This window comes from Agelaius tricolor, unplaced genomic scaffold (genome assembly GCF_023055355.1).
Source record: "Agelaius tricolor isolate 1412-34295 unplaced genomic scaffold, bAgeTri1.0.p SCAF_6, whole genome shotgun sequence".
In the NCBI taxonomy this organism is placed as follows: domain Eukaryota; kingdom Metazoa; phylum Chordata; class Aves; order Passeriformes; family Icteridae; genus Agelaius; species Agelaius tricolor.
The window spans coordinates 8040829-8054977 of NW_027269266.1; the positions used below are offsets into that span (position 1 = coordinate 8040829).

General features: G+C 40.3%; 1 protein-coding gene across 6 annotated transcripts in view; it reads right to left on the minus strand.

The window, feature by feature from the left end:
- DIP2C (disco interacting protein 2 homolog C) overlaps nt 1-14149 on the minus strand; it is a 310710-nt gene that overhangs the window by 93363 nt on the left and 203198 nt on the right. For all 6 annotated transcript variants that reach the window (XM_071428626.1, XM_071428625.1, XM_071428623.1 and 3 more), the window contains 3 exons: nt 13945-14064; nt 12812-13009; nt 2900-2991 (listed from right to left, as the gene is read on the minus strand). In XM_071428626.1, the coding sequence (XP_071284727.1) occupies nt 2900-2991; nt 12812-13009; nt 13945-14064 (410 nt within the window). The remainder of the gene's footprint in view (nt 1-2899; nt 2992-12811; nt 13010-13944; nt 14065-14149) is intronic.

Sequence of the window (14149 nt, forward strand, 5' to 3'; positions counted from 1 at the left end):
AATCCAGGTGTCAGTTCTGAATTGGATAGTTTAGTCTTAAAAGACCTTGCAACAAGAGGTTGTTGGCCATTTTGTGCCTTCTAATGAAAAGCTGCCAAACTCACAGTAGTGAGACTGTTTTACTGATAAGAAATAATCAACACCTGAGTCTGAACATGAACTACTGTCTCAAGTGCCTTCAATCAGAGAAACTGACAACTGGTACTGCCACAAAGATCCACTGGAGTTTCATTGAAGTAAAATCATGATGTTTCCATGTATGCTCCAAGCTTCAGTTACTGGAGATTATAAGTGTTCCCAGAATTTTCACATGGCTTCAAAGATAAACACCTTCAACACATCAACTTGATTTCTTCAAACTAGAAGAAATCTAACTAGCCTTGTCCAAGTGGGTCCAAAATATCTCTGGTTTTTAGGCTGGAGACTTTAACCTCATAATTCTTCATTGTTACTTTATCTGCACTCTTGCACATTAAACAATCCAACTGCTGGAGATGGCTGTGCAGAGCTTACTATATGCAAATGGAAACAGAGGGATTTTGCCAGGTGCATGGGGGGGATGGTAGAGATTGCTGAGGCCAGCAAACATCTGAAAGATCCCAAAATATACTTTGAGGGTTCTTAGGTTTTGCATTGGTCTTTGCTTACATAAAGGCAGTGAAGGTTTGGCTGGGAATCTTTGAAAAGGAGCTGACAGAGGTGAAAAAAATCTCACTGAAGTCCAGCGGGAATGAGGCATTAACTTCCTCTCCAAAAAACATTAATCACTAACAGACTTGTACCAAATAAATAAATAATGTGTGTAAGAGCAAAAAGGGCTGAAGGAACAAAATCATACAGTGTATATTAGCAGATGAGAATCTGGTTAGCTAGAAGATATTTCAGAGAGCAAGATTGATTTCCAGGCAGCTGTCTGGGGTGATGCAAGGTTAAATTTCTGAAGTTACTATAGAAGGCAAATGCACTTTGCCACATATAATACCAGAAACAAGGAAGGAGTTGCAGGCACGTTCATTTACTTTTCAGCTCAGACAAAGAACCTAAAAGGTGAGGTAATGGTAGTCATGAAAAACATGCTTTGATGGAAGTTGTTTTTAAAGGGAAAATATAAACTATTTTATATGTATCAAAATAAGGAAACAAATACATTCTCGTTTGGACAAGACCAGAAATACGTGCCTGCACTTCATTTAGTATTTAAAACTGCCTTTAAGTGTTGTCACACAACACAAATTACGTAGAATAAAGTCACCTTCAAAGAGGTCAGAAAGCTTTTTTTGTTATTACAACAGGGGTGTAACAGCCAGAATTGCAGCCTGGAGCATCAGAAGTGCTGTAACACCTCATCTTCGATGTGAAGTTGCCTCAATGATCACGTTCCTGTTACACAGGGATGCCAGGCAAGACGTTTTAACAACACAAAGCATATGCTTTCAGCACTCAGCAACAAACATTTGTTTCACTCTAATCTCTAGGCTGACTTATTTTACATGAGCTGCAGTTTGTTCCTTACATGTCCTGTGCTAGCTGAACTTCCAGTTTGCAGCCTGAACTATCCACAAATCCTTTCTTAACGTTAGGAGATGCCAGTGACTGCTGCAGAAAATGGCTATGAAGATGGACAGGCATCACACAGTAAATAAGGAGAGATGCACATTGCCTGTAGGTGAACTTTATTCTTTTGGAGATTTCTGGGTGGACTGTTTTGATGTGTACATTTGAATAACTTGCTGCTTCTGCTGTTGCTTAGAGACACACTTGTAAGTTAAGTAAAAGAGAGTCTTCAGATCCTAGTCCTGGCTGAATGCCATTGTAGGAAGCAATTTAGATTATGGATCTAGAGATCCTTTAGTTAATTTCTTTATGATTTATTTCAAAAAGAAACACAGGAAGGACTGTCACCTTGGGGCTTTTTCCTCTTTTTTTCCTTCTGGGAAGCATTAAAGCATGCTTTCATTTTTGAAGCCCTAAGACATGTGTAATGCAAGCAGACATGTTTCTCACATGTGGCACAAGAGGATCAAGCGAACCAACAGTTTGAGAATTGCTATCAGACATTGCAGGGGGAAACTTAATCCCACACTCACAACTCTAAGCACTAGGGCAGGACTAAAATTTGCATTTCTGACAAATTTGTTCTGGAATATCCATTCCATGGCTTAGATCCAAACTGGAATGGGACCTGTGGAATTTTCTATACACACTCTGGCAGAGAAAATGAGCAGCAGGCTAAGCCAGCCTTGGCAGTCAAAGGGGTAGGTTTGTAAGTACATTGTTAGCAAAACCATAGGACATTCTGGTCTTCATTTAACATCTTCAAGTCTACCTCTGCAACTTTTGCTCTCTCTGGGCTTTATCCCCCTACTTAGATTCAGCCTCTAGCAGTAGCTGCATCAGAGTCAGAACCAGGAATGGAAATATTCTCTCTGTTACCAATCAGTGTCATTTATTTATTCAACTGGCTGCCAAAATGTGCTGACTTTGCTTGTCTTTGTCCTCCACAACGCTTCTCTTGTTTCTACCATCTCAACAACTACAAAGTCATTAGTAAGTCAGTTTTTTAACCACATGACACCTCCAGGCTCCATAAGCAAGCTTTTGCTAAACTGACTGTTGTTCAATGCCCCAAAATCACTTTCCATAGGAATGCTTATTGTTGATGTTGCCACAACTTCAAGTTCAGGGGGTACCAGCTCAGGTTACTTAATATGCAGTTCAAAACATCTGTCTGAATGATTAGTCTTAGGGAGGAAACAGCAGATTTCAGCACCCTGTCCCACACCCCATTATTTTACTTCACTAATTTCCTCTGAGCACCCCAAATATCTCATTCTCTCTTTGTCAATATTGCATTTGAGATATATAAATGGTTATCTCAAATAACCATTGAGATACTCACCCTGTCTCCAGGTCGTACCATTGGTTCTTGTTTTGTGCCTAATTTGTGCAGTATATTGTAAGCAACCTTCATACTTCTGGTCCAAAGTTTGCCTATTAACACAAAAATTTCAAAATTAATATAAAAATTCTTATGCTTTACAAGATTATTAATGAGAAAGAATACCTGAGAAGTCAAAAACACACAGTAGGAACATTTATATTAGTTTTCCAACTAAATATGACACCACTACTGGGACTACTGGAAATACTTAAATACTTATCAGAAATTTTCTTTGAACTTCTTTTTTCAAGACAGCAGCACTTTAAAAACAAAAAGAAAAGTGAGACTAGCTTTATGGCAGAATTGTTTTACTTTGGAGAAAACTGGATCTTGACTCTGAAAATAACTGTTAGAAAGGGCTGGTACATCATCAAGTCCAGACATCACCCCAAGACCTCAGCTGTCCAAGGTGGACACAGCACAATTCAGCACAGACTGACCTCAAGGGTGATGTTCTGGTTTGAGCACAGCAATTCTCTCACCAAGGAAAAAGGAAAGGAGTCCCAAGAAGCAGAAGCAAAGAAAAGAAAACCCCAACAAACAGAAAACACCCCACAGCCAAAGGGGCACACTGAAGCAGCAGGGACCCTCTGAACCTTAGCACATCCATATGGCTGTTTCACTTTTAATCCTGGGCCTTCTTCCATTTAACTTGGTTTTTCCTTCTCTCATTCATTTCACTTGCCCCAGTTACCCCTCCTTACTGTCTCTCTCCTCCCTTTCTTCACCTTTCCAGCACCACTCTTATCTAATCCTTATCAAGTCCCCACCCCGATATTCAATAAAGAAAAATTCCCTCCCCAAGACCTCTTTGCCCACATTACAGGCTAATCCTTCAAGTGATTGGCATCTTTGCTCTTCCAGATGCCCTTTGTTTAGAGACCTTGTTACTTCCATGTGAACAGCACCAAGTTTAGCAGCCCTTGTGCTTGGCTGGCCCCAGGTACTGCCTTTAAGCACGATTCATTCTGACAGTAACAAATCTTTAATTCATGCCCAGCGATAACTGAAACGATAATAGGTTCTGACAAAGGATTACCTATGGAGTTCAGCAGTTCAGGCCCCAAACATGCACTATTGCTATTTATAACTAAGCCAAGCAGTTGCTATAATAAGAACCTCCACATCCTGGTTATAAAATGTAATACTACTGAATCATTTTTAAGTGCAAATCCGATGTAAATATAAAGTAAGATGAGAAGGCCAGATTTTCTATTTTTTCCCCACTTAAGGAAAATTGGAAGGGTCACTGCTGCTTGTTATGGAGAAAGTACTAAATGCAATTATTTCTTATGAAAACAGTAATATAGTATCATCAAACTATGCTTTGCAAAGTTTTTAATTTATTAAAATTACTCCAGTATTTGCATGTTGAACTGTCTTGCTGCTCAGAAAGGAACATAATTCTGTTTCACTGGAAACTCAGCACAGATACAGGAGCATGTCTGCAGGATTAACTCTCACAGAACTACTTGCATTTGATGAGAAGAAAGTCTTTGAAATCCTCCCTGCTGCTACAGTTAACACTTGAACGTGACGAGTGAGTAGGATAAAAAAAAGGAGGACTTAAGTAAGCAAATAGTCTTTTTACTTAAGTTTTTCAGCATTAAAGATTCAGTGGCAACAAACTTAAAAGAGCAATTAGTAATGATACAGAATATTGGAGAATGGAAATCAAAAGCCTGGCGAAAGTTCTGAATTGCAAAACAGAACCATCTTTACACAAAACACTTTTAAACTTGAAATGAACATTTGAAGGAGCTGCTGTGAAAAGTTATGTCTGAGCTCTAAAGATTAAAGCTGTAACAAGTCTGAAATTTACATTTGTGACATATTCACACTAATTTTTCATCTATCAAATGTACCATCAAATATTTTCTTTAAAAATCTAAGGGCTATTCTTATTACAGTATTTAGATGCATTCTTCCAGAGGTGCCCAGGTATGCAGTACAATCATCTCCACCCAAGAGTCCTGGATAAATGCCGAAATTAAGTTCTCTCAAAGTCTAACAAAATTTAAAGGAGTAGTTTCTAGTAGAGTTTTAAATAAGTTTAAACACATTTTGTCATGATGCTCTTTTATTGCCAAAATTTTATTTCCTTCTAAGACACAGAAAATATAAGACTGTCTTCCTAATTCCTCACCTTTCTGTTTGAACACACTTTGAACTGCACAAAAATGGCCACAATAATTTCTAGTGGCTAGAAAAGACTTGAATTTTCTGTCACCACAGCCCTTTCCTTCTCTATTTACTGGTGTGATACCAACCTGTGTTAAGTATCTGAGGCACACATGCCTCTGAGTATGAAACTGTGGAAAACTGGAGTGAAGCAGCTTGCTTGCATTCAGCTGGGAAGGGGCTGGAACACAAAGACTTACAAGCTCTATAATGCCACTCCAACCCTTGCAGGCTCTGCCTGCCCTCAGCTGCTGCCAACTCTGCTCCAGTGTGGGCTGCCAGGGGCAGGCAGGGACCCCCAGGCACCCTGGTGAGCAAGCAGAGCAAAGTCCAGGCAGATCTTGAACTGAATTGTTCAACAGGAAGTCTGGAATTTCTCCAGCAGGGTATATAGCTGTGTTCCAAAAACTAAATTTAAAAAGGGCCACAAAAGGAGCAGTAACCCAGAGGCTGGAGCTGGGAATGTATGGATGATCAAGGCCAGATCAGTGGCTTCTGGATGGGGCACAAACTTCTGACCAGACATGGACTGAACCGTGGGTCTGTTTTGTCACCTTGGCTGTTTGCCCTCCCCAGGCTGACACCAAGAGAAACACAAAGGACTCCACGTCTGCAGGATAACAACTCTGAGAAACAGAGGATGTTATACAGAAGGAAATCTTTGAAGTGTTTCCTTCCTTGGTTCTGCCTAAGCTGCAATTCAGAGCAACTCTTCCTTTGCAAACTTGAGGGATTAGACGCTGCTGGGAAAAAAGCCGATTGCTAAAACCTCTCGCACAAATCCCGGTGCTGTGACCTTGCTGTGACCTGCAGGCAGTGCCACATCTGTGCTGTGGGAGTGGGAGGCCTGCTGAGGGGCCAGCTGTGCTCCAGCCAAGGCTGTCACCCTGAGCTGGGGCTTAGGGCCCATCCCCGTGCAGGATAAATCGCTTCGTTCCACAGGCTCCAGAGGAAATCTGCTTGGGCCACCAGGGATACATCCCATTGTCCTCAGCCCAAGTTCAGTGAAGCACCAGCTCTCCTTGGATAAACACACTGCCATTAATCTTCTGAGCTGGCTTGGAGACAGCAGGGAGGATGTAGGAAACTCAAGCAACAGCTTCACTTGGTGGTGAGCAGAGCAGCCCGTGTCCCAGCTCAGTGCCAGAGCTCCTCTTTCCCAGCTGTGTCACATGCCTCAGCCCTTTCTCAGCAGAGCACAGGTGCTGGAACCTGGAGCTGCTCTGCTGCTTCCCTGCTGTAAACACCACACCCTGTGAGCCCTCCTGCTCCTGGCACTCTTGTCCCCATCCCCAATGCAGCAGGATCCTCGAAAACAACATTTATACCCACCACACCAGTGCAGGATTTGTGCCTGTCAGGCCCTGATCTCACTAGACAGACATTAACAGCTCCTTTCATGCATTTAAAATATGAAGGATTGTTATGTCATCTACAGAAGTGTCCCGTGGTGTTTAAGGCACAAGGGTTCCCTCTGGAAGGGGCTCAGGCTCTGCAGACCCAGTGCTGGGACTGCCAGTCACACACTCATATCATGGGTAACACAGGGCACTGGATGTTTAGGAATACAAATTATCCCTCAGTTTTCAGGTCACAAAACCATTTCCCATAGTAGAGTTCCCCTAGCTAATTTTGGAAAACAAAACCCCAACAACAGGCAGTTAATGCACATCTTGTTGCTACTTCAATTTATTACCTTGCTCCTACCTCCCACTGAGCTGCTAATTGTGTTGCTGCTTTCCAAAACCTTGTATAACTCCACAAGATGGTAAGAAACAGAGCTTTTCTGTCCATCTATGATTGCCTAACTTATAATTGCTTATTTACTGAAATAAATCTTCCTCTAAAGATTTTCACTTAGCCACTTCTGTCCCTTTGCCAGAGTGCTGCTGCCAGACTCCCATGCCCTAGCAGCACGCTGCTGCAGGGAGGCCTTTCAGGTTCTTCACACACTTGCAAACTGAGCAGAGAGTTCCCACTGTCCAGTGAGTAACAGCAAGCACCACTCTGCCTCTGAATGTGAGCCATATCTGGCAGACATCACATGAAATGTGAAGGAAATGCTGGGAAGGACAGGATGGAGAACGGCATCTCGCCTGCTGGCAGCTGTGACAAACACTCTTAGCACCCATGTGGAGCCAGGCCTTTTCCTCCTGCCACTGGGGTTTTGATTTAGTTGAGCAGTATAAACTCCACATCAGCAATGATATGTTTTGTAATCAGTCATTTTCTTTTTTTTTAAATCTGCTTAGATGGCAATAAAATTTAGCAAGTGAACGTAGTTAATACCCAGTCCCATCTGGTTAAGCAACACAGTATGAAGGTAAAGGAAACCACAAGGTGTTAAAAACCACACAAAAAGGGATCTGTTAACAAAAATTAGGTATTTTCCACATGACACTGAGGTAAATCCCCTTCCTCTTCCTTTCCAAATCTGTAAAAGGACTAAATGTTTGTGTTGAATGTAAAGAGGGTTTTAAGAGAAAAGCTGTATCAGGGAGAAAACTCAGAAAACAAACCATAATGAATTTCCTGATTGTCTTCAGGACACTTTTCAGAACCACACAGCACCAACTCAACAAAGCCAAACCAGTGGGTGCTTACCAATCTCCATGCACAGCAACTGCGAGGCTGCCAAAGTTTAACTGCAAATAATTTTGTCAAATATTCATTTTCTCAATACCACAGTACAACATTCCTTGTATTAAATAGAAACAAGAGCATTTATTAAATGTAGGGTAAATGGCAAACTTCCTAATGTTATGCAGGTTAAGGGGCTTTTTTTTTTCTGCTTTGCAAAATAATAGTTGCAGCTTTACTGCTCTGGTAATCCTTTCTTCATGAACTTTTTACATCCAGCCTAAACAGAAAATGAAGTTGTTGTCTTTTGGGATAAAAAATCCAGAGAAAAAGAACAAAAATATTCTGTTGCAGAGAATTAAGGACTATAGACACACTCAGAATAGAGGCAATCTTGCTGTAACAGTGCTTGATATTGAAGTCTGAATCATACGATCCAGCAATTTTCATTTTTTTTATTAAAGAAATAAAGATTTAAAGTATTGAACAATTATAGAATTAATATCTGTCTGGGGATTTAAACCATGACTATTCATACTTCTGTGAGTCCTGAGTTATTGCAGAGGTAAGGACAGTTTGGTTATGCAGCTACTTTGTCAGAAGCATCTTGAATCTGTCTCTCTCCTGCTGATAATTGTGAAACTCCTGGTCTGGGGCATTCTCACAGAAAGGTCAGGAGAGGGTGCACATTGCACACCAGGTGTAGAATGGCTTGGGGTTGGCTGGTTTTGGTCTGTTGTTACCTTTAAGGTATGCCAGGATATCTCCAGTGTGAGCAACATCACCTCTGCTGAGGCAGGATCCCTTTGGCCCCAAAATGTTTACAGTTGCTTTAAAGTTATTTTTAAAATCAGCAATTCATTTGCAAACAAATGCTATTTGCCAAGCATTTCCTTCTCCACAGAATCCAAATGGAAGAAACTGTCCTCTGCCCAGAGAGTCACATCTGTTCTTTTTTCTGAGCCTTGAAGTCTCTGGGGGCCTCTGATGTGGGAAACTCTACAGAGCTACTGAAAATGGTTTCAAAAAATCTGATTACAAATAGTGGTAGATAAAGGAAATTAGATTCTTTGAATCAGACAAATTTAACTGGTACTTATTTTGTTGTTTTTAGCAATGATTACAAAAAGAAAGCTTAAAACTTGTTTATTGATTAATTACTTTCAACACTTTACTTTTTCCCCAGCCATTCTGGTTCTCCTTAGAATAATCATTTTAAGTAAGAAAAATAGTTCTGGTATCATTAGAACTACACAGAATTTAATTGTCCTTTATTCACATTTCTCCTCTAAGAAATCACTAAGCAGTTCATTATTAATACCAAAACCAGATGCCTCACTACTCGGATTAACTTTGAGCCAGAAATTGTCTTTCTTTTCCTCAAAGTACACATTACTTTTCTAGTCAGAGTTCAGACTCTCATAAAACCTGATAAAGACATATTTCCTTCCCATATCTCAGACATTTCAATTTATGCATATTCAGTGATTTGACTTATAAAGGGATTGAGAATAACTTAACTAAGATGCTCTCCACTTAAACAAGTTCCCAGAGGAACAAAATATTTGAGAAATAAGTGATATTCATAGTGTTTCATTCACTAGAAAGAATTTAAGAATTTTGAGTACATTAAATAAAGATTACAACTGGGGCACTGAGAAGAGCTTCAAGAACTGAGGCAAATGCTTCAAACACTTGCTTGAAAAAAAGGATCAAGTCTGCAAGTGCAGTTATACATTTATTCTATCCAAAGTAATCTGAAACACATGGAAAAAAACAGTCCTGACATGCTATGAAGGCAAGAAGCTCAAAAAACATGCAGAAAAAGACACAGGAGATACAAGGCATTACAAATTTGATGAACTCCTGCAGAGAAATGGGAGGGCAGCAATGATTTTAAGCAACAGCTGGAAGTGCAACTTGTTTAAACTGCTTCCCCTCCTGGCCCAGAAGCCCTTCACAACCTGGAGCACTCCCCTCTCAAAGCCACATGAACACAAATCCACATCTGCACCCTCAGGGGAGAAATTCCAGTGCATCACACAAGGTGGTCCCTGCAGCACTGCCACCACCTCTGTCTGCCATGGCAGAGCTCAGCCTGGCCTCTGTCCTCAGAGGTGTCTCTGCAAGGGACAGCAAAGGGAAGTTGTGAGGAAGACGTTGGAGAAGCAGAATGTTGTGGGCTCTCAGAACTCCTTTTCAGCATGCAAAGCCACCAAGGGCAAATAAGAAAGCATCCTGGATAGATGCAAGAGGTCAGCACTGTGTTTGTCAGGGCCAGAAGACCTAGTAGATGCAGCAAAAGGCCTCAATTGGAAAAGATTTACTCCTAAAATAACCTGTGAGAAAAGAGAAAGAAAGAAAATAAAGGAAGGAAAGATTCCAGGAAGGAAGGAAGTGGCAGAAGAAAGAAAAGAGAGGAGGGAAGGAAGGAGGGAGGGAGGGAGGGAAGTGGCGGAAGGAAGGAAGGAAGTGGCGGAAGGAAGGAAGGAAGTGGCGGAAGGAAGGAAGGAAGTGGCGGAAGGAAGTGGCGGAAGGAAGTGGCGGAAGGAAGGAAGGTAGGTCTGGGCTGTGAATGGTACTCTAGAGCCTCAAAGATGGATGGGAAGCAATATTCTACAGCAATCCACAAAAGAGGAGGTAAATATGCTTGGTGTTAAGGGCATTAGAACTCCTGCTCAAGATGGGCCTTGATCTAGCTGATAGCTACCAAGACACTCCTGGACATCATCTTGGAAAGGTGGAAAAAAGTGTGGGATAAGCAGGCAAACCTGAAATTCACCCATGCAGGGACAAAAAACTGGAGAAGATACTGAGAATGAAATCAAAAAACATCAAAGAGAAGCCTCCTCTTAGCCAGAAAGTTGGAGGATAAAGGAAGAAGATTTCCATGAAGACAAGGGGTGAGAGAAGAGACTGAAGCAAAAAATAGAGGCAGTAAATAGAGGTAAAGTATTCAAGAGGAGGTACAAGTGATGATAACATCTCAAAAACCAACACTCTGGAAAATTAGAATTATTCTTGTAATTCATTAATATTTGTGAAATATATGAACATTTGTAACAGTATTTCTTTAAATAACTGTGGAATACAAACTGGAGACTACTGAAAATCATAAGGGTTGATAGTTAAAATTTTAGTCACCTGATCATAGCAAGCACATGAAGAAATTGAGTGTCACAGTAATACCATGTGGCAGGATTGTGGCTAAGTTCATCTTTCAAAAGTTTATTACTACCAGGGCCAGTGGAACTATGCACAAGGATAAAAAGTCATGAGTAGGAGTGTCTTTAATGATTTCAAGCCTTAATGTCTATTAATTTTCAAGCTAAAGACTGCCATGCCTGCAATTGCTAGAAAATATTGCAGGCACAGAAGGCAGAGTAGCTACAGCAAAATCATTCATAAAGTCACCAGTGAAATGGCAGGTGGCTGTATTGTTAATGACATTTCCAAAGCAGTTTTCATTTAAGGAAATTACCATGGCATAGTAAATGAACGTTTCCCATGAAAAAAATATCAGTGTCAAATGCACCCAGCAAAGAAAAATTCAGCAAATCTATGAAATCATTTGGTTTGCAATTTCTTTTATCTATAAAAAGAAGACCAAAAAAAGGAAAGATTTTTTTCTGACCTCAGGAAACTACTGAAAGGCAACAGGAAAACCACATCCCAAAGTGCTGCCAAATGACAGGTGAGAAAACACGAATTTTAGTCCTACTTTTCTCAAGATTCAGACAATGCAGAAGAGGAAAGAGTTATTTTTGAACAGAGAAGCAGGCTAGGTGGCTCCATGAGCCATGCAGATATGTTCCTTGGGTTGATTTGCTCACCCTACAGCCTCAGGCAAAGCAGGACATATGCTCAGACTCTCTGGACAGAATCCCAAATTCAGAAAAATGGTCTGATTCTCAGTAATAGCTTAATTTCCTTTCCTGTCCAATTTATTTAAAGCATTCAGTACATGACTTCTGCAAACATGTAATTGCAAACTTTAAAATTCTTCCCTAGTTTCAAGTAAATGTCCTTAAGGAAGAAAAACATTCATCAATGGTGAATAGTATGTTTGCCCCTGAAATTAAGTCACTTAACTCTGAAGAACCTGAAGGGCAAATGTTTCATGCATGACCCTCAGTTGCAAAGGTTCTCTCTTACTTTAAAAGCCTTTAACTATATTTTCAGTGCCAAACTTGCAGCAGACAACTTTTTGGCCAGAGACCATTTGAGTCTGACTCCTGAATGGAAATGAATGTTCAGCACTGAAGAAAACAGACAGACCTCTATATCAGAGCATGTAACAACATTCTCTGCACAGAATTCCAAGTCCCTGAGAAGGTAGAAATATAAAAAGCAAAATAATTTTTATATCCATCTCAATAGCCTACGGAAATGCTCCAACTCACTTTCAAAGTCTGACAGTTATTCATAATAATTCCTTTGAACATCTCCCAAATGTCCCCTGAACATCTCAAAATCAGAAGCAATATGGGAGTTGTTTGTCAGAGGTATCCTTATGCTTATTTTTATTTGGCCTTTCTTGGTTGCAATACATTGTCAAGCAGTATACATTGAACTACATGAACATACCAAAGGTCACACTAAAATATATCCTGGCAAATCTATTTCAAGGGGCTACATTTGCTAGTTGTACAATTAACCCATCAGGAGAAATAATTCAAATCACACTTACTACAATGTCAGTAAAAAAAGGGAAAAAATCCTATTAACTTCAGGAAGCTGATGAATTTTGTAGACCAGGTTAGGCTTTTGCAGAACAAAGCCTGGGTGATATCCAAGGGCAATGGATTTGGACATCAATCTTCAGAAAAATCTGACCTAGGACACATTTCTATTTAAAAGGTGGTTTTAATTTATAATCTGTTATTCCATGGGTATATCTACTCAGCTCTTTTCCTCTGTCTGAAATAAATCATACTATGACATCTCAGCAACCCATACTCAGACATCAACAGCTTCAGAGCTGGCTTACCCTACTCACAAACAGAACAGGTGCATCATTACAAGGGCTTTTTTCACTCTATATTTATGCATTTACTGTACACACCATACAGAATATATAAAAGCACAAACACTTCAAAGAGTGCTCACCATAAGTGAGAATATACAGTGGTTTTCCATTGGTATCCATAGTGGTTAGGCAAGGGGCCTTTGGTGAGATGGTTCCCCATCGCTGCAAGGCTGCTTCCAGGGAAGGTGGCCAGTTTGTAACCACTCCTAATTGTTCCCCACGCATGGCCAACATCTGAGCTCCTTCTGGCTTTGGCTGGTTTGGATCTGGCTGTTGAACTTATGATTATGAAAAGATATACAGTTACCATGTAAATTCTATACCTTGTGTACACCTGTGTAATCAAGAGAATAAGTTACCTTTGCAAAATGTTCTGAAAACAGTAACATGTAAGAAGGTATTGAGAAGCAACAGAGAAATATAACAGAATATTTTAACTTTAACACAGATCAAGCAACTGATGCACCTCAGGAATGAAAAGTCCTTGTTCTTACACTAGTTCTACAAGAAGGGAAAGAAACTGATGAGGCAGCATGCATATATTTATCTTCAAAACAGTAAACCTTTCTTTATTCCTAAAGAGAGATGGAGAATACTTTTTCTTGGAAAAAATGCAGTAATGAGATGAACTGCAGAGCTACTGACAAAAATGTACTTTAACAAGTAACAGATTGATTTAAGTCATGTTCTGTTACACGTTTTCTTATAAATTCCTGTGAAGACTATTTAAATTTCCACATCCTGAAGAATCCTAATTTTCAAAGCACTGGTCTTTTTTTAAAAAAGTTCCATTTATTGACTTTATCTTTGTTTCTATCTTACATTTAGTTCATTTCTCATACTTCACTGTTACACAAAGGATGTTGTAAAACATTTAGCATGCTCCCTCACTAACATATTTTCTCTCATTGGTGTTCCAAAGCACTGGCTGTAACCTACAGCTGAATGTTCTCAAAGCAAAGCTTCCCTGCACTCTCTTCTGTCATTTCTTTGCAAGTAGAACCAGGAGCTGAGCAGACAAGAAACACTTTTGACTCCACAGCACTATGTCCAAGCTTACTGCCAGCAGTTTCCACTGAATACCAATGGCTTTTTGGTACTTGCCAGTACAGGAAGGGCTTACATGTCTTTCTAGAAAGCCAACGTAGGAGACAAACATTTTACAGAATTTTCATAAGCGATCCCCAACCCTTTTGAAAAACAGTCATTTTACCTTCTAACAATTCCTCAAAGTCATCTACAAAGAACTCTCGTAATGGTGGTCGTTTGGGCCGCTTTAGGGTATTGACCAGCTGCTGAATCTTTGCTGACACTCTGCTGCTCACTGGGACTCCTGCAGGACAGGGATCAATGGAGACATCAGTCAATGGCTCTGCTGCACCCACCAGACATCAGGGGGGTAAGGAAAGGTCAAGGAC